Below are 16,749 nucleotides of genomic sequence, written 5' to 3' on the forward strand. Positions count from 1 at the left end.
GGACAATTCCCAGGTAGATCAGTGTGTCAGGACATCCACAGGGTCCCGATGCTCATCTTCAGTTGTGTGTCTGGGTCTCTGGTGATCCAGAAACCAGAAGATTTGTCCCATTAACTCCAGTCTCCTGTTATTTACCCTGTTGTTCAATCTGTTTATTTCCTGTTTCATCTTTAATCTGTTTCAGGTTGGGGTGGAATCAGTTCAGTCCAAATGGAAAGAGACAGCTGGAGTCACTGCGCGAATCCAGACAGGGACTGACAGTGTCAGTGTGAACATTTCAATCTCTGAACATTGCTGCTCCACCGGTTACAGTGAAATCCTGAATTGTGAAGATCTTCGACAGCTCCTTCCAAACCCTTCATTCCTGCCCCTCTCCCTCCCTATTCCATCAGCCCCTCCGGCCTGGCAGTGATTTCCCTGCTTACCTGGTTTCCCAGCTGGAAAACTGTTGTAGTTTTAGTCTCCACATTGAAGGAAAGATTGCTGCAAACCATTGTTTAAGCAGCAATGTGTTGTCAGTGTTCTCAGCAACAGAGTCTTCACCCTCCTTTCAAAATGGAGCAGCAGAGATCATTCTCCAGAGAGAGGGAACAGTGTGTGTGATTCTGACAGTCCCCAGCAGAGGACAGATTGGTCAATCTTGTCAGAGTTTCCTCTCTGTCTCTGTGAATGAATTAAAGGCTCCACCAGCCTCTCCTCAAAACCTCTTTCACTATCTGGGGATTAAAGTCACACAATGCCACCATCTGCTGGCGGCTCACACCTACTGCAGGCGCTGCTCTGTGTGAGCCTCAGACAAGTTCAGTCAGTCCCATGTCTGCATCTGGGAACCGGTTACTGCAGTGTGAATATTGAACAATATTGACAGGGATTGGAGTTTACAGCAGGAACCTCAGCTGGTGAATTAACCCTTTTATCACCATTGTACGTGAAATCTGTTCCCTCAATGGGAACCATTGGAATGCTGAAACTAATACGTACACAAGCTAATGAAGAGCAGGGGACTAGTGTAAATACTGTAGATAACAGTGAGAGTGAAACTAAAAAGTTATAAGATACAGGAGCAGAATTTAAGGAATGCTGCTCATTCTGCACACGGTAAATTTTTAGGCAAGTATATAGTTTTGAAATGTAATGACTGTAATTTGTATACTACTGTAAAAATGTTTTTATTCTGCACTGTTTGCAATTTTTAGACATGTAGGTTTGCAATAGTTTGAGATTTTTATGAATAAAGTATATTTTTGAAATAAAAAAACCTGCTCATTGAGTCCACTCCACCATTGAATCATGGCTGATATGTTTCTCAATCCCATTCTCCTGCCTTTTCCCCATAATATTTGATCCCCTAACCAATCAGGAACCTATCTATCTCTGTCTTAAATACACTCAATGAACTGGCCATGCACAGCCTTCTATGGCAATGAATTCCACAGATTCACCACCCTCTGGCTCAAGAAAATCCTCCTCATCTCGGTGCAAAACGGTGGTCCTTTTATTCTGAGGCTGTGCCCTCGGATCATAGTCTCTCCTACAAATGGAAGCATCTTCCTGAATTCCATTCTATCCAGGTCTTTCAGTATTCTGTAAGTTTCAATGAGGACCCTCTCATCTTTCTAAACTCCGAGTACAGACCCAGAGTCCTCAAACTTTTCATTCTCGGGATCATTCTTGTGAACCTCTTCTGGATCTTCTCCAGGACCAGCACATTCTTTCTTTAATACAGGCCCAAATTTGCTCACAATAATCCAAAGGTAGTCTGACCAGAGCCTTATAAAGCTTCAGCAGTACAACCCTGGTTTTGGTGGCACAAATTATTTTAATTTCTAAATGTGGCAAAGACCTTGAGATTAACAAATAAAACTCAGCTGATAAAGTCATTTATTACATGTCAATGTCCCAGATTGGTCTGTCATGGTTGACCTAACAACAGGAGATTCAGATACAGCTTCCTGTCGTTTTCTCATCTGCTGGGGTTTTAATTGATTTATCTTTTGATTCGATTTATTATTGTCACATATATTAACATTCATTGTAAAGTATTGTTTCTTACGCACTAGACAAGCAGAGCATGACATTCATAGAGAAGGAGAGAGTGCAAAATGTAGAGTTACAGTCACAGTTCGGGTGTAGCAATGCACTACGGTGAACTATTGCAAGACAGATCCATTCAAAAAGTTGACGGCAGCTGGGAAGAAGCTGTTCCTGAATTGGTTGTAACGGAACCTCAGACGTAGAGGCTGAGCCGCGCCAAACTGTGAGACAATCAGAAAGAATGTTTTCTATGGTGCATTTGTAAAAGTTGCTGAGAGTCACAGGGAGCATGTCAAATTTCCTTAGTCTGTCTGTGATCGCCTTGGACAAATATGAAATTGGAGAGATGATGTTTGAATTGTAATATCTAATGGTGTAAAGTATCTGGGAGCAGAGTGGATTTGATAAAGGCTGGAATACAGACTGGGGGAATGAGCGGGAAGATGTTGTGCTGAATGAATGGTTCTTGTAGGAGAGGGATGGATGGAGAGAGGGAAGGAGGGTGAGATGGACAGAGGGAGGGTGAGGGGGACAGAAGGAGGGAGGGTGAGGTGGATGCAGGGAGAGTGGGTTGGTTGGATGTTGAATTTGAGAAGCTGCAGTTTCCATTTGAAGAGGTTCCCAGAGCCTCTGAGCAGCTGAACTGGGGAAGCCTTTGGGCAGAGACGGTGCTGCTGCTGTTTCCCTTCCCGGCCACCAGGGGCTGCTGTAACCCCCCAGGCTGGTGCTGCAGCTGCTGCTCCTCCCAGTGTCACCTCCTGCCGCCTCCGGCCCAGATGCTTGTCTTTGGCGGAACATCCAGGGCCTGTGGAGGGGCGGGGCCTCCGCCATGTTGCCGTGATGTCACGGTGAGGCCCCTCCCCCGCCGCTTGTTTTTAAATAAAAAGGAAGGAGTGAGTGTTGAGCAATGGGGAAAGTGAGAGAAATTCCGAGCCGGAAACCCCGCCAGGAACCCAATCAAAATTAAATCAAATCCATATTTATATCCAGAGGCTGGGGCGGGACCGCGCCTGCGCGCTGTGTTCTCCCAGACTGCACCGCGCGGATCAGGATTAAAAAAAAATTAAAAAACAAGAAGCGACCTTCCCGAATCGAGCAGGAACATAAATTCTGCCGGGAGTGGATTAGGAATAAAAAACCAACAACATTTAAAAAAAAACCTCTACCTGCCGGTGCGCATGTGGGGGAGGGGGATTCTCCCAGAGGGCCGCGCGCGGGCCGCCGCCGCATTGAAACCTCTGGCAACGGCAAGATGGCAGAGGGCCATCTCCCCGGCAACACTTTTATAAATCCAAATGTTTATCCAATCCCATTAAACTGTCCATTTAACACTCTTCACATTTGGTGATGGACCAAACCAACAGAGACACAAACCAGAGGCAGAGACGCTGCAAATGTCCCAGTGTTTATTTATAAAACAGTGGGACATTTACTGACATGTTCAGGTCAATCTCAGTGATGGGCAGTGACCAGGTCTACATTAAAACAACGGGTGCAGTCCAAGGTTAAACATCATTGGAACAAAGTTCTCCTGAAATTGGACATTGCCGGTGAGTCCCAATGTGATGGAGAGATCCAAACTCAGCCCCACACCCTGATGTGGTGAAGGGGACACCAGGCCCAGCTACAGAGTTGGATGTAAAGAACAGCGGCGTGTGTTTGATTCTGGTGATGTACACACTCCGAGCCGAGTATTGAATCATTCTGAGGCAGAGAGACATCAGATTGAGACCACATGACACATTGGGGGCCTTTTCATCTCCCATAACAACCCCTCCCCCTCCCTCTGATATCATAGAATCATCAAAACCCTACAGCACAGAAAGAGGCCATTCGGCCCATCGAGTCTGCACCGACCACAATCCCACCCAGGCCCTACCCCCTTATCCCTACACATTTACCCACTAATCCCTCTAACCTACACATCTCAGGACACTAAGGGGTGATTTTTAACACGGCCAATCAATGGAACCTGCACATCTTTGGACTGTGGGAGGAAACCGGAGCACCCAGAGGAAACCCATGCAGACACAAGGAGAATGTGCAAACTCCACAGAGAGTGTGGAATATGTTCTCCCTGTGTGTGAATGGAGGATCTTTGAGTGTCCACTAATTCCTGGGGTTAACAGGACAGCTCGATAAGGTGGTTTCGACCGGCAGACAGAATCCTTTACTGGTTAATGTATAGAATGCAGTAAGAAGTCTCAATACACCAGGTTAAAGTTCAACAGATTTATTTGGTAGCAAAAGCCACGAGCTTTCGGAGCACTACTCCTTCATCAGTTGAGTGGGATTTCAGTTCACAAACAGGGCAGATAAAGCATACACCACAGTTAGGATCGAGGATAGAGCTGTGGTCACCATGGTGGGGGTCCAGAGAGAATTATCCCCTTGTCTGTGTGGATTTCCTCCGGCTGCTCTGCTTTCCTCCCATCCAAAGATGTGCAGTTTAGGTTGACTCCTCACGGTAAATTGTCCCTTAGTATTAGGGGAGTTAGCAGGGTAAATATGTGGGGTTCCAGGAATTGGGCCTGGCTGGGACTGTAGTTGTGCAGGCACTATGGGCCGAATGGCCTCCTGTAGGGCTTCTCATTTACAGAGGAAGTTATCAATTGTGGCACAGATTTGAAAAGCAGAGAAGTGATATTGGAGTTATACAGAACTTTGGTCAGGCCACAGCTAGAGCACTGTGTGCAGCTCTGGTGGCCACATTATCGGGAGGATGTGATTGCACTGGAGGGGGGTACAGAGGAGATTCCCCAGGGTGCTGCCTGGGGTGGAGCATTCCAGCTATGAAGAGAGGTTGGATAGACTTGGGTTGTTTTCCTTGGAGCAGGGAAGACTGAGGGGCGACCTGATCAGGGTGTACACCATTATTCAAAACGGCAAAAAAGGAAACATGCAGAAATCAACCAAAATATCCATTCAGATGAACGCAGAAACTATGATTAATGATCAAATCTTATGACTTTGTCAGAACAAATGCAATTACATTTTCATACACAGCAAACATTATGTAAAATGAGCACAGAACACTTTGCCTTAAACATAGTCACTCTCACAGATAATCTGAATTCAAATAAACACGAGATTGCAAGTAAAACACCCCACAAAACATTCAATTATAACTCACAGAAAGGGCATACACAGAGCACAGACACACAGTCACACACGGAGACTCGCGTATATAGTGACACGGATATAGACCAGTGATACTCAAAGTAACACACAAACAGGCACACACACATGGAGACACAGAGACACACAACAGAGGCACGCAAAGACAGACACACAGAGACATAGGCACTTACACAGACACAGTGACATACAAAGTAACACACAAACCGACCCACACACAGACACACATCGACACACACAACACAAACACCCACACACACACACACACACACACACACACAGACACAGGCACATACACAGAAATATGGATATACACAGACACACACACACACACAGACTTACACAGAGATATACACATACACGGTCACACACAGAGATATAAACCCTGGTTTTTGTCTCCAAAGCTGCATCTCTGTCACATTTAAAATACAATGTTACCTTGGTGACGAGACAACTCTGTCAGAAATAACTCAGTGTTGTGTTCACATAGAATGGCCACTGTGAAGCAATGCCAAATGGCTGACTGATGTTTGTGGGTATTTTTCACAGATTCCCAGAGAGGGAGAGAGAGATGGGACAGAATACACAGACACAGAGATTGAAGAAAAGAGCGAGACAGAGATTGAGAGAGGTATACAAGGTCTCCCTTCTGCAGAACATTTTAACTTGTTCCCATTGAATGTATTCAACGACCCAATGCCCACTGCACTCTGGGGAAGGGAAATCTAAACACTAACCACCCCCTGAGAGAAAGAAAAATTCCTCCTCATCTGCCTCTTTAATAGCAGCTGTATGAATTTAAAACGGTTCCCTCCCTGATACTAGATTCCCCCATGTTGGCCCTGTTCTGTGATAATTAATACAGATGTTTAAAGATGATTCAGTCGTTCTTTAAGAGTAGCAGACACAGTGAAAAAAAGAAACGACTCTGTACACAACAGATATATTTCAAGGGGATATTGCAGCCAGCTGTATCTGAGTGGGCAGTAATCTTCTCTCAGAATCAGATTGTGGGTTCAGCTCAGAGCCTCAAATACTAGACCCTGAGCATCGATCAGAGACTCCGATGGGAGAGGGGACAAAGGAAAGGGGGGTTGAATTTGTGAACCTTGCCTTGTGGAAAGCTTTAGTGCTTGGGGAGAATGTCAACTTTTCAATGGACCCACCATATATTAAGCTGATCTTTCTCTATACCCTATCGGTAACTGCAACATTATATTCTGCATCCTCTCCTCTCATTCTCCCCTATGTACTCTGTACGGAATGTTTTGTCTGTATAACGTACAAGAACCTCTGCTCAGTCCTGTGTTGGGTGTGGGATCATCGTTTGCTTTTCTCAACCCGCACTGATATTTCCCAACAAAGGCAAGAGGTTTCAATGTTTAAAAATGAACACATTTAAAAACAAAAGTAGACCGGATTTGGTTAAATCTCACAGGGTCCAGGGTGAGGTCGTCAAATGGATACAAAATACAGTGATGACAGAGGACAGAGGGTGGTTGTAGAGGGTTTTATGTTCAAGCTGGATGCCTGTGACCAGCAGGGTGCCTCAGGGATCTGTGCTGGGTCCACTGTTATTTGTCATTTATATTAATGATTTGGATGAGGATTTTGGAGGCATGGTTAGCAATTTTGCAAATGATGTCAAAATCTGTGGCAGAGCGGACAGTGACGAAGATTCTTGTCCACTGTTGAACCACTCGATTGACTATTCTCAGATCATCACAGCGTGTTTTAAAATACGAGACTCTTTCCCTCAGATTCTGAACCAACCCTCATTCTTCGACTTGTTAATAGACATGGCAATCACTCCAGAGGCACTGCTGGGTTCCAGGGGCAATGACATTAATTAACAGTCACTGAACAAACTGGTTCAGTTATTCCCTTACAATCCAAATGTACCAAAATAAAGTGGAACAACGAATGGTGGGATAATGGTGTAAAATAGACAGTATTGCAGTTGATACGGGGGATGTGCTGGATATTCTAGAGGGCTTGAAAATAGATAAGTCCCCTGGTCCGGACGGGATTTACCCTAGGATTCTCTGGGAGGCTAGAGAGGTGATTGCAGAGCCTCTGGCTCTGATCTTCAGGTCATCGTTGGTCTCTGGTATAGTACCGGAAGATTGGAGGATAGCGAATGTTGTCCCATTGTTTAAGAAGGGGAACAGAGACTTCCCCGGGAATTATAGACCAGTGAGTCTTACTTCTGTTGTGGGCAAGGTTTTAGAAAAAATTATTAGGGATAGGATTTATAGTTATTTGGAGAGTAATGAATTGATTGGAGATAGTCAGCATGGTTTTGTGGAGGGTAGGTCGTGCCTTACTAACCTTATTGAGTTCTTTGAGAAAGTGACCAAAGAGGTGGATGGGGGTAAGGCAGTTGACGTGGTATACATGGATTTTAGTAAGGCGTTTGATAAGGTTCACCATGGTAGGCTTCTGCACAAAATGCAGATGTATGGGATTGGGGGTAATCTAGGTACTTGGATCAGGAATTGGCTAGCGGATAGGAGACAGAGGGTGGTGGTTGATGGTAAATATTCGTCATGGAGTTCAGTTACGAGTGGTGTGCCTCAGGGATCTGTTTTGGGGCCACTGCTGTTTGTAATTTTTATTAATGATCTGGATGAGGGTATAGTTGGGTGGATTAGTAAATTTGCTGCTGACACCAAAGTCGGAGGTGTGGTAGATTGTGAGGAAGGGTGTCATAGTTTGCAGGGTGACTTAGATAGGTTGCAGAGCTGGGCCGAGAGGTGGCGGATGGAGTTTAATGTGGAGAAGTGTGAGGTAATTCACTTTGGTAGGAATAACAGATGTGTTGAGTATAGGGCTAACGGGAGGACTTTGAATAGTGTGGAGGAGCAGAGGGATCTAGGTGTATGTGTACATAGATCCCTGAAAGTTGGGAATCAAGTAGATAGGGTTGTTAGGAAGGCATACGGTGTCTTGGCGTTCATTGGTAGGGGGATTGAATTTAGGAGTCGCAACGTCAAGTTGCAACTGTACACAACTCTGGTGCGGCCGCACTTGGAGTACTGTGTGCAGTTCTGGTCCCCACATTACAGGAAGGATGTAGAGGCTTTGGAGAGGGTGCAGAGGAGGTTTACCAGGATGTTGCCTGGTATGGAGGGGAGGTCCTATGAGGAGAGGCTGAGGGATTTGGGGTTGTTTTCGCTGGAAAGAAGGCGGCTAAGAGGGGATCTTATTGAAACATATAAGATGATTAAAGGTTTAGACAGGGTGGACAGTGATAGCCTTTTTCCTCGGATGGAGAAAGCTAGCACGAGGGGGCATGGCTTTAAATTAAGGGGGGGTAGTTATAGGACAGATGTCAGGGGCAGGTTCTTTACCCAGAGGGTGGTGAGGGATTGGAATGCCCTGCCTGCTGCAGTTGTAAATGCGCCTAGTTTGGGGGCGTTTAAGAGATCCGTGGATAGGTTTATGGACGAAAAGGGATTGGTTTAGGTTAGTGGGTCATTGATTTTTTTTTAACTGGTCGGCGCAACATTGTGGGCCGAAGGGCCTGTTCTGTGCTTTAATGTTCTATGTTCTATTGAGACCCAGAGGCCCTGAGACACTGAGACACAGAGACACAAGGACCCAGAGGCTGGAGTCACTGAGACCCTGAGACACAGAGTCCCAGAGGCCCTGCGACCCTGAGACACTGACACCCAGAGACCCAGAGGCCCTGAGACCCTGAGATACAGAGACCCAGAGATCCAGAGACCCTGAGACCTTGAGACCCAGAGGCCCTGAGACGCTGAGACACAGAGACACAGAGACCCTGAGACACAGAGACCCTGAGACCCAGAGGCCCTGACACCCTGAGACCCTGAGACCCAGAGGCCCTGAGACCCTGAGACCCTGAGACACTGAGACCCAGAGCCCCTGAGGCCCTGAGACCCTGAACATAGAACATGGAACATAGAACATTACAGCGCGGAACAGGCCCTTCGGCCCACAATGTTGCGCCGACCAGTCTTATTTTTAAAAAAAAAACATTGACCCACTAATCTAAACCAATCCCTTTTCGTCCATAAACCTATCCACCAATCTCTTAAACGCCCCCAAACTAGGCGCATTTACAACTGCAGCAGGCAGGGCATTCCAATCCCTCACCACCCTCTGGGTAAAGAACCTGCCCCTGACATCCGTCCTATAACTACCCCCCCTTAATTTAAAGCCATGCCCCCTCGTGCTAGCTTTCTCCATCCGAGGAAACAGGCTATCACCATCCACCCTATCTAAACCTCTAATCATCTTATATGTTTCAATAAGATCCCCTCTTAGCCGCCTTCTTTCCAGCGAAAACAACCCCAAATCCCTCAGCCTCTCCTCATAGGATCTCCCCTCCATACCAGGCAACATCCTGGTAAACCTCCTCTGCACCCTCTCCAAAGCCTCCACATCCTTCCTGTAATGTGGGGACCAGAACTGCACACAGTACTCCAAGTGCGGCCGCACCAGAGTTGTGTACAGTTGCAACATGACGCTGTGACTCCTAAATTCAATCCCCCTACCAATAAACGCCAAGACACCGTACGCCTTCTTAACAACCTTATCTACTTGATTCCCAACTTTCAGGGATCTATGTACACATACACCTAGATCCCTCTGCTCCTCCACACTATTCAAAGTCCTCCCGTTAGCCCTATACTCAACACATCTGTTATTCCTACCGAAATGGATTACCTCACACTTCTCCGCATTAAACTCCATCCGCCACCTCGCGGCCCAGCTCTGCAACCTGTCCAAGTCACCCTGCAAACTTCGACACCCTTCCTCACTATCTACCACACCTCCGACTTTGGTGTCATCAGCAAACTTACTAATCCATCCAACTATACCCTCATCCAGATCATTAATAATGATTACAAACAGCAGTGGCCCCAAAACAGATCCCTGAGGCACACCACTCGTAACCGAACTCCATGATGAATATTTACCATCAACCACCACCCTCTGTCTCCTATCTGCTAACCAATTCCTGATCCAAGTACCTAAATTACCACCAATCCCATACATCTGCATTTTCTGCAGAAGCCTACCATGGTGAACCTTATCAAACGCCTTACTAAAATCCATATATACCACGTCAACTGCCTTACCCCCATCCACCTCTTTTGAGACCCTGAGACACTGAGAGCCTGAGACCCAGAGGCCCTGAGCCCCTGAGACACAGAGACCCAGAGGACCTGAGACACTGAGACTCAGAGACCCAGAGAACCAGAGGCCCTGAGACTCTGAGACACTGAGACATTGAGACACAGAGACACAATGACCCAGAGTCCCGGAGTCCCTGAGACCCGAAGACACAGAGACCCAGAGACCCTGAGACCCTGAAAACCAGAGGCCCTGTGACCCTGAGACACTGAGACATTGAGACCCAGAGGCCCTGTGACACTGAGACATTGAGTCTCAGAGACCCACAGACCCAGAGGCCCTGAGACCCTGAGAACCTGAGACACTGAGCCATTGAGACCCAGAGGCCCTGTGACACTGAGACATTGAGTCTCAGAGACCCACAGACCCAGAGGCCCTGAGACCCTGAGAACCTGAGACACTGAGACATTGAGACCCAGAGGCCCTGTGACACTGAGACATTGAGTCTCAGAGACCCACAGACCCAGAGGCCCTGAGACCCTGAGAACCTGAGACACTGAGACATTGAGACTCAGAGACCCGGAGGTCCTGAGACCCTGAGACACTGAGACCCTGAGACCCTGAGACACAGAGACCCCCCGACACTGAGACGCTGAGACTCAGAGACCCAGAGACCCTGAGGCCCTGAGACCCTGAGACACTGAGACACTGAGACCCAGTCGCCATGAGATCCTGAGAACCTGAGACACTGAGACACTGAGACATTGAGACTCAGAGACCCAGAGACCCTGAGACCCTGAGACCCTGGGACACTGAGACACTGAGACACTGAGACTCAGAGACCCTGAGACCCTGAGACACTGACACCCAGAGACCCTGAGACCCTGAGACACTGAGACACTGAGACTCAGAGACCCAGAGACCCTGAGACACTGACACCCAGAGACCCAGAGGCCCTGAGACCCTGAGAACCTGAGACACTGAGACATTGAGACCCAGAGACCCAGAGGCCCTGAGACCCTGAGACACTGAGACACTGAGACTCAGAGGCCCAGAGACCCTGAGACCCTGAGACACTGAGACTCAGAGGCCCAGAGACCCTGAGACCCTGAGACACTGACACCCAGAGACCCAGAGGCCCTGAGACCCTGAGACACAGAGACCCAGAGACCCTGAGACACAGAGGCCCTGAGACGCTGAGACACAGAGACCCAGAGACCCTGAGACACAGAGATCCTGAGACCCAGAGGCCCTGACACCCTGAGACCCTGAGACACTGAGACATTGAGTCTCAGAGACCCAGAGACCCTGAGACCCTGAGACACTGAGACTCAGAGACCCAGAGGCCCTGAGACCCTGAGACACTGAGACCCAGAGGCCCTGAGGCCCTGAGACACTGAGACACTGAGACATTGAGTCCCTGAGACCCAGTGGCCCTGAGACACTGAGACCCAGAGGCCCTGAGACACTGAGAAACAGAGCCCCAGAGGCCCTGAGACCCTGAGACACAGAGACCCAGAGGACCTGAGACACTGAGACACTGGGACATTGAGTCCCTGAGACCCAGTGGCCCTGAGACACTGAGACACTGAGACACAGAGACCCAGAGGCCCTGAGACACTGAGACCCTGAGACACTGAGACATTGAGTCCCTGAGACCCAGAGGCCCTTAGACACTGAGACACTGAGACCAAGAGACCCAGAGACACAGAGGTCCTGAGACCCTGAGACACTGAGACACAGAGACCCAGTGGCCCTGAGACACTGAGACACAGAGACCCTGACACCCTGAGACCGTGAGACACTGAGACATTGAGACTCAGACACCCAGAGACCCAGAGGCCCTGAGACCCTGAGACGCAGAGGCCCTGAGACCCTGAGACACTGAGACATTGAGACCCAGAGACGCAGAGGCCCTGAGACCCTGATACACTGAGACTCTGAGACCCAGAGGCCCTGAGACCCTGGGACCCTGAGACACTGAGACACTGAGACATTGAGACTCAGAGACCCAGAGACCCACAGGCCCTGAGACCCTGAGACACTGAGACGTAGAGACCCAGCGGCCCTGAGACCGTGAGAGAACTAGACACTGAGACATTCAGACTCAGAGATCCAGAGGCCCTGAGACCCTGAGACCCTGAGACCCTGAGACGCTGAGACATTGAGACCCTGAGACACAGAGACCCAGAGGCCCTGAGACACTGAGACCCAGAAGCCCTGAGACCCTGAGACATTGAGACCCTGAGACCCAGAGGCCCTGAGACCCTGAGTAACTGAGACACAGAGGTCCTGAGACCCTGAGACACTGAGACCCTGACACCCTGAGACCTAGAGGCCCTGAGACACTGAGACACTGAGACATTGAGTCTCAGAGTCCCAGAGACCCAGAGGCCCTGAGACCCTGAGACCCTGAGACACTGAGTCCCTGAGACCGTGAGACCCAGAGGCACTGAGACACAGAGACCCAGAGGACCTGAGACACTGAGACACAGAGACACAGAGACCCTGAGACCCAGAGGCCCAGAGATCCTGAGACACTGAGACGCAGAGACCCAGCGGCCCTGAGACCGTGAGACACTGAGACATTGAGACTCAGAGACCCAGAGACTCAGTGGCCCTGAGGCCCTGAGACGCAGAGACCCAGAGGCCCTGACACCCTGACACACTGAGACACTGAGACCCTGAGACCCAGAGGTTCTGAGACCCTGAGACACAGAGACACAGAGGCCCTGAGACCCTGAGACACAGAGACACTGAGACCCTGAGACCCTGGGACACTGAGACACTGAGACCCTGAGAACCAGACGTCCTGAGATCCTGAGACACAGAGACCGAGAGGCCCTGAGGCCCTGAGACCCTGAGACACTGAGACATTGAGACTCAAAGACCCAGAGATCCAGAGGCCCTGAGACCCAGAGACACTGAGACACAGAGAACCAGAGGTCCTGAGACACTGAGACACAGATACCCAGAGGCCCTGAGACACTGAGACCCAGAGGCCCTGAGACCCTGAGACACAGAGGTCCTGAGACTCTGAGACCCTGAGACCCTGAGACACTGAGACACTGAGAATCAGAGACCCAGAGACCCTAAGGCCCTGAGACCCTGAGACACTGAGACTCAGAGACCCAGAGACCCAGAGGCCCTGAGACTCTGAGACACTGAGACCCTGAGACACTGAGACACTGAGACATTGAGACACTGAGACATTGAGACACAGAAACACAAGGACACAGAGGACCGGAGTCCCTGAGACCCTGAGACACCGAGTCCCAGAGGCCCTGAGACCGTGAGACACTGTCACCCAGAGACCCAGAGGCCCTGAGACCCTGAGACACAGAGACCCAGAGACCCTGAGACCCTGAGACATTGAGACACTGAGACCCAGAGGCCCTGAGACGCTGAGACATAGAGACCCTGAGACCCTGAGACCCAGAGGCCCTGAGACCCTGAGACACTGAGACCCTGAGACCCAGAGGCCCTGAGACGCTGAGACATAGAGACCCTGAGACCCTGAGAAACAGAGACCCAGAGACCCTGAGACCGTGAGACAGTGAGAAACTGAGACCCTGAAACACAGATACACTGAGACACTGAGACACTGAGTCCCTGAGACACTGAGGAACTGAGACCCTGACATACTGAGACACTGAGACCCTGAGACCCAGAGGTTCTGAGACCCTGAGACACAGAGACACAGAGGCCCTGAGACCCTGAGACACAGAGACACTGAGACCCTGAGACCCTGGGACACTGAGACACTGAGACCCTGAGAACCAGACGTCCTTTATGCTTTAGTCGGAGTAGAGAAGAAGGTAGAAGGGGGGGTGGGGTAGCATTGCTAGTCAAGGACTGTATCACAGTGTCGGAGAGAAAGTTTGATGAGGACTTGTCAGTTGAGGTAGTATGGGCGGAGATTAGAAATAGGAGAGGAGAGGTCACCCTGTTGGGAGTCTTTTATAGACCTCCTAAAAGTTCTAGAGAGGTTGAGGAAAGGATTGCGGAGACAATCCTGGTTAGGAGTGAAAGTAATAGGGTAATTGTTATGGGGGACTTTAACTTTACGAATATTGATTGGAGTTGCTATAGTTCTAGCTCGCTAGAGGGGTCAGTGTTTGTACAAAGCGTGCAGGAAGGTTTTTTGTCTCAGTATGTAGACAGGCCAACTAGAGGTGAGGCTATATTGGATTTGGTGCTGGGAAATGAGCCAGACCAGGTGCTAGACTTGGAAGTTGGTGTGCATTTTGGTGATAGTGACCACAATTCGGTTACGTTCACCTTAGTGATGGGAAGAGATAGGCATGAACCTCGGGTCAGCAATTTTAGCTGGGGTAAGGGCGATTATGAGGCTATCAGGAGTGAATTAGGACGCATGGATTGGATTAGGGGATTACAGGGACTGGGAACGTCTGAAATGTGGAGTTTTTTCAAGGAGCAGCTACTGCGAGTCCTTGATAGGTATGTCCCTGTCAGGCATGGTGGATTTGGTAGATCTAGGGAACCGTGGTGCACTAAAAGAGTTGAGTCGATGGTTAAAAAGAAAAAGGAGGCTTATGTTCGGATGAGATTGGAGGGCTCAGATAGTGCACTAGAAAGCTTTAGATTGGCTAGGAGGGAGTTGAAGAGTGAGTTGAGAAGGGCTAAAAGAGGACATGAGAAGACTTTGGCTGATAGGATTAAGGAGAATCCTAAGGCGTTCTATAAGTATGTCAAGAACAGAAGGTTGGTCAGGGCAAGATTAGGGCCAGTTACAGACAGCAGGGGGAAGTTGTGTGTGGAACCGGAGGAGATTGGAGAAGTATTGAACCAATATTTCTCTTCGGTGTTCACGCAGGGGGACATGAATATAGCTGAGGAGGACATTGGGTTGCAGGGGTGTAAAATAGACAGTATTACGGTTGATAAAGAGGATGTGCTGGAAATTCTTGAGGGGCTGAAAATAGATAAGTCCCCTGGTCCGGATGGGATCTACCCTAGGATTCTCTGGGAGGCTAGAGAGGTGATTGCAGAGCCTCTGGCTCAGATCTTCAGGTCGTCATTGGTCTCTGGTGTAGTCCCGGAGGATTGGAGGATAGCGAATGTTGTCCCATTGTTTAAGAAGGGGAACAGAGACTTTGCCGGGAATTATAGACCGGTGAGTCTTACTTCTGTTGTGGGCAAGGTTTTAGAAAAAATTATTAGGGATAGGATTTATAGTTATTTGGAGCGTAATGAATTGATTAGAAATAGTCAGCATGGTTTTGTAGCAGGTAGGTCGTGCCTTACTAACCTTATTGAGTTTTTTGAGAAGGTGACCAAAGAGGTGGATGGGGGTAAGGCAGTTGACGTGGTATACATGGATTTTAGTAAGGCGTTCGATAAGGTTCACCATGGTAGGCTTCTGCAGAAAATGCAGATGTATGGGATTGTGGGTAATCTAGGAAGTTGGATCAGGAATTGGCTATCAGATAGGAGACAGAGGGTGGTGGTGGATGGTAAATATTCATCATGGAGTGCAGTTACGAGTGGTGTGCCTCAGGGATCTGTTTTGGGGCCACTGTTGTTTGTAATTTTTATTAATGATCTGGATGAGGGTATAGTTGGGTGGATTAGTAAATTTGCTGATGACACCAAAGTTGGAGGTGTGGTAGATTGTGAGGAAGGGTGTCATAGTCTGCAGGGAGACTTAGATAGGTTGCAGAGCTGGGCCGAGAGGTGGCGGATGGAATTTAATGCGGAGAAGTGTGAGGTAATTCACTTTGGTAGGAGCAACAGATGTGTCGAGTATAGGGCTAACGGGAGGACTTTGAATAGTGTGGATGAACAGAGGGATCTAGGTGTGTGTGTACATAGATCCCTGAAAGTTGGGAATCAAGTAGATAAGGTTGTCAAGAAGGCGTACGGTGTCTTGGCGTTTATTGGTAGGGGGATTGAATTTAGGAGTCGCAGTGTAATGTTGCAACTGTACACTACTCTAGTGCGGCCGCACTTGGAGTACTGTGTGCAGTTCTGGTCCCCGCATTACAAGAAGGATGTGGAGGCGTTGGAGAGGGTGCAGAGGAGGTTTACTAGGATGTTGCCTGGTATGGTGGGGAGGTCCTATGAGGAGAGACTGAGGGATCTAGGGTTGTTTTCGTTGGAAAGAAGGCGGCTAAGAGGGGATCTTATTGAAACATATAAGATGATTAGAGGTTTAGATAGGGTGGATAGTGATAGCCTTTTTCCTCGGATGGAGAAAGCTAGCACGAGGGGGCATGGCTTTAAATTAAGGGGGGGTAGCTACAGGACGGATGTCAGGGGTAGGTTCTTTACCCAGCGGGTGGTGAGGGATTGGAATGCCCTGCCTGCTGCAGTTGTAAATGCGTCTAGTTTGGGGGCGTTTAAGAGATCTCTGGATAGGTTTATGGACGAAAAGGGATTGGTATAGGCTAGTGGGTCATTGTTTTTGTAACTGGTCGGCGCAACATCGTGGGCCGAAGGGCCTGTTCT

At 48.9% G+C, this 16,749-nt stretch overlaps 1 protein-coding gene across 1 annotated transcript in view; it reads left to right on the forward strand.

Annotated features, from left to right (window-relative positions):
- Positions 1–914, forward strand: part of LOC145338092 (NACHT, LRR and PYD domains-containing protein 3-like) — a 41,372-nt gene extending 40,458 nt beyond the window's left edge. Inside the window, 1 exon segment of the mRNA XM_080182877.1 lies at positions 185–914. Within this exon segment, the coding sequence (XP_080039003.1) occupies positions 185–272 (88 nt within the window). The 3' untranslated portion in view covers positions 273–914.
- Positions 915–16,749: the final 15,835 nt, after the last annotated feature.

The sequence above is a fragment of the Carcharhinus amblyrhynchos genome, unplaced genomic scaffold (assembly GCF_965287045.1).
Source record: "Carcharhinus amblyrhynchos unplaced genomic scaffold, sCarAmb.v2.hapA scaffold_96, whole genome shotgun sequence".
Lineage (NCBI taxonomy): Eukaryota > Metazoa > Chordata > Chondrichthyes > Carcharhiniformes > Carcharhinidae > Carcharhinus > Carcharhinus amblyrhynchos.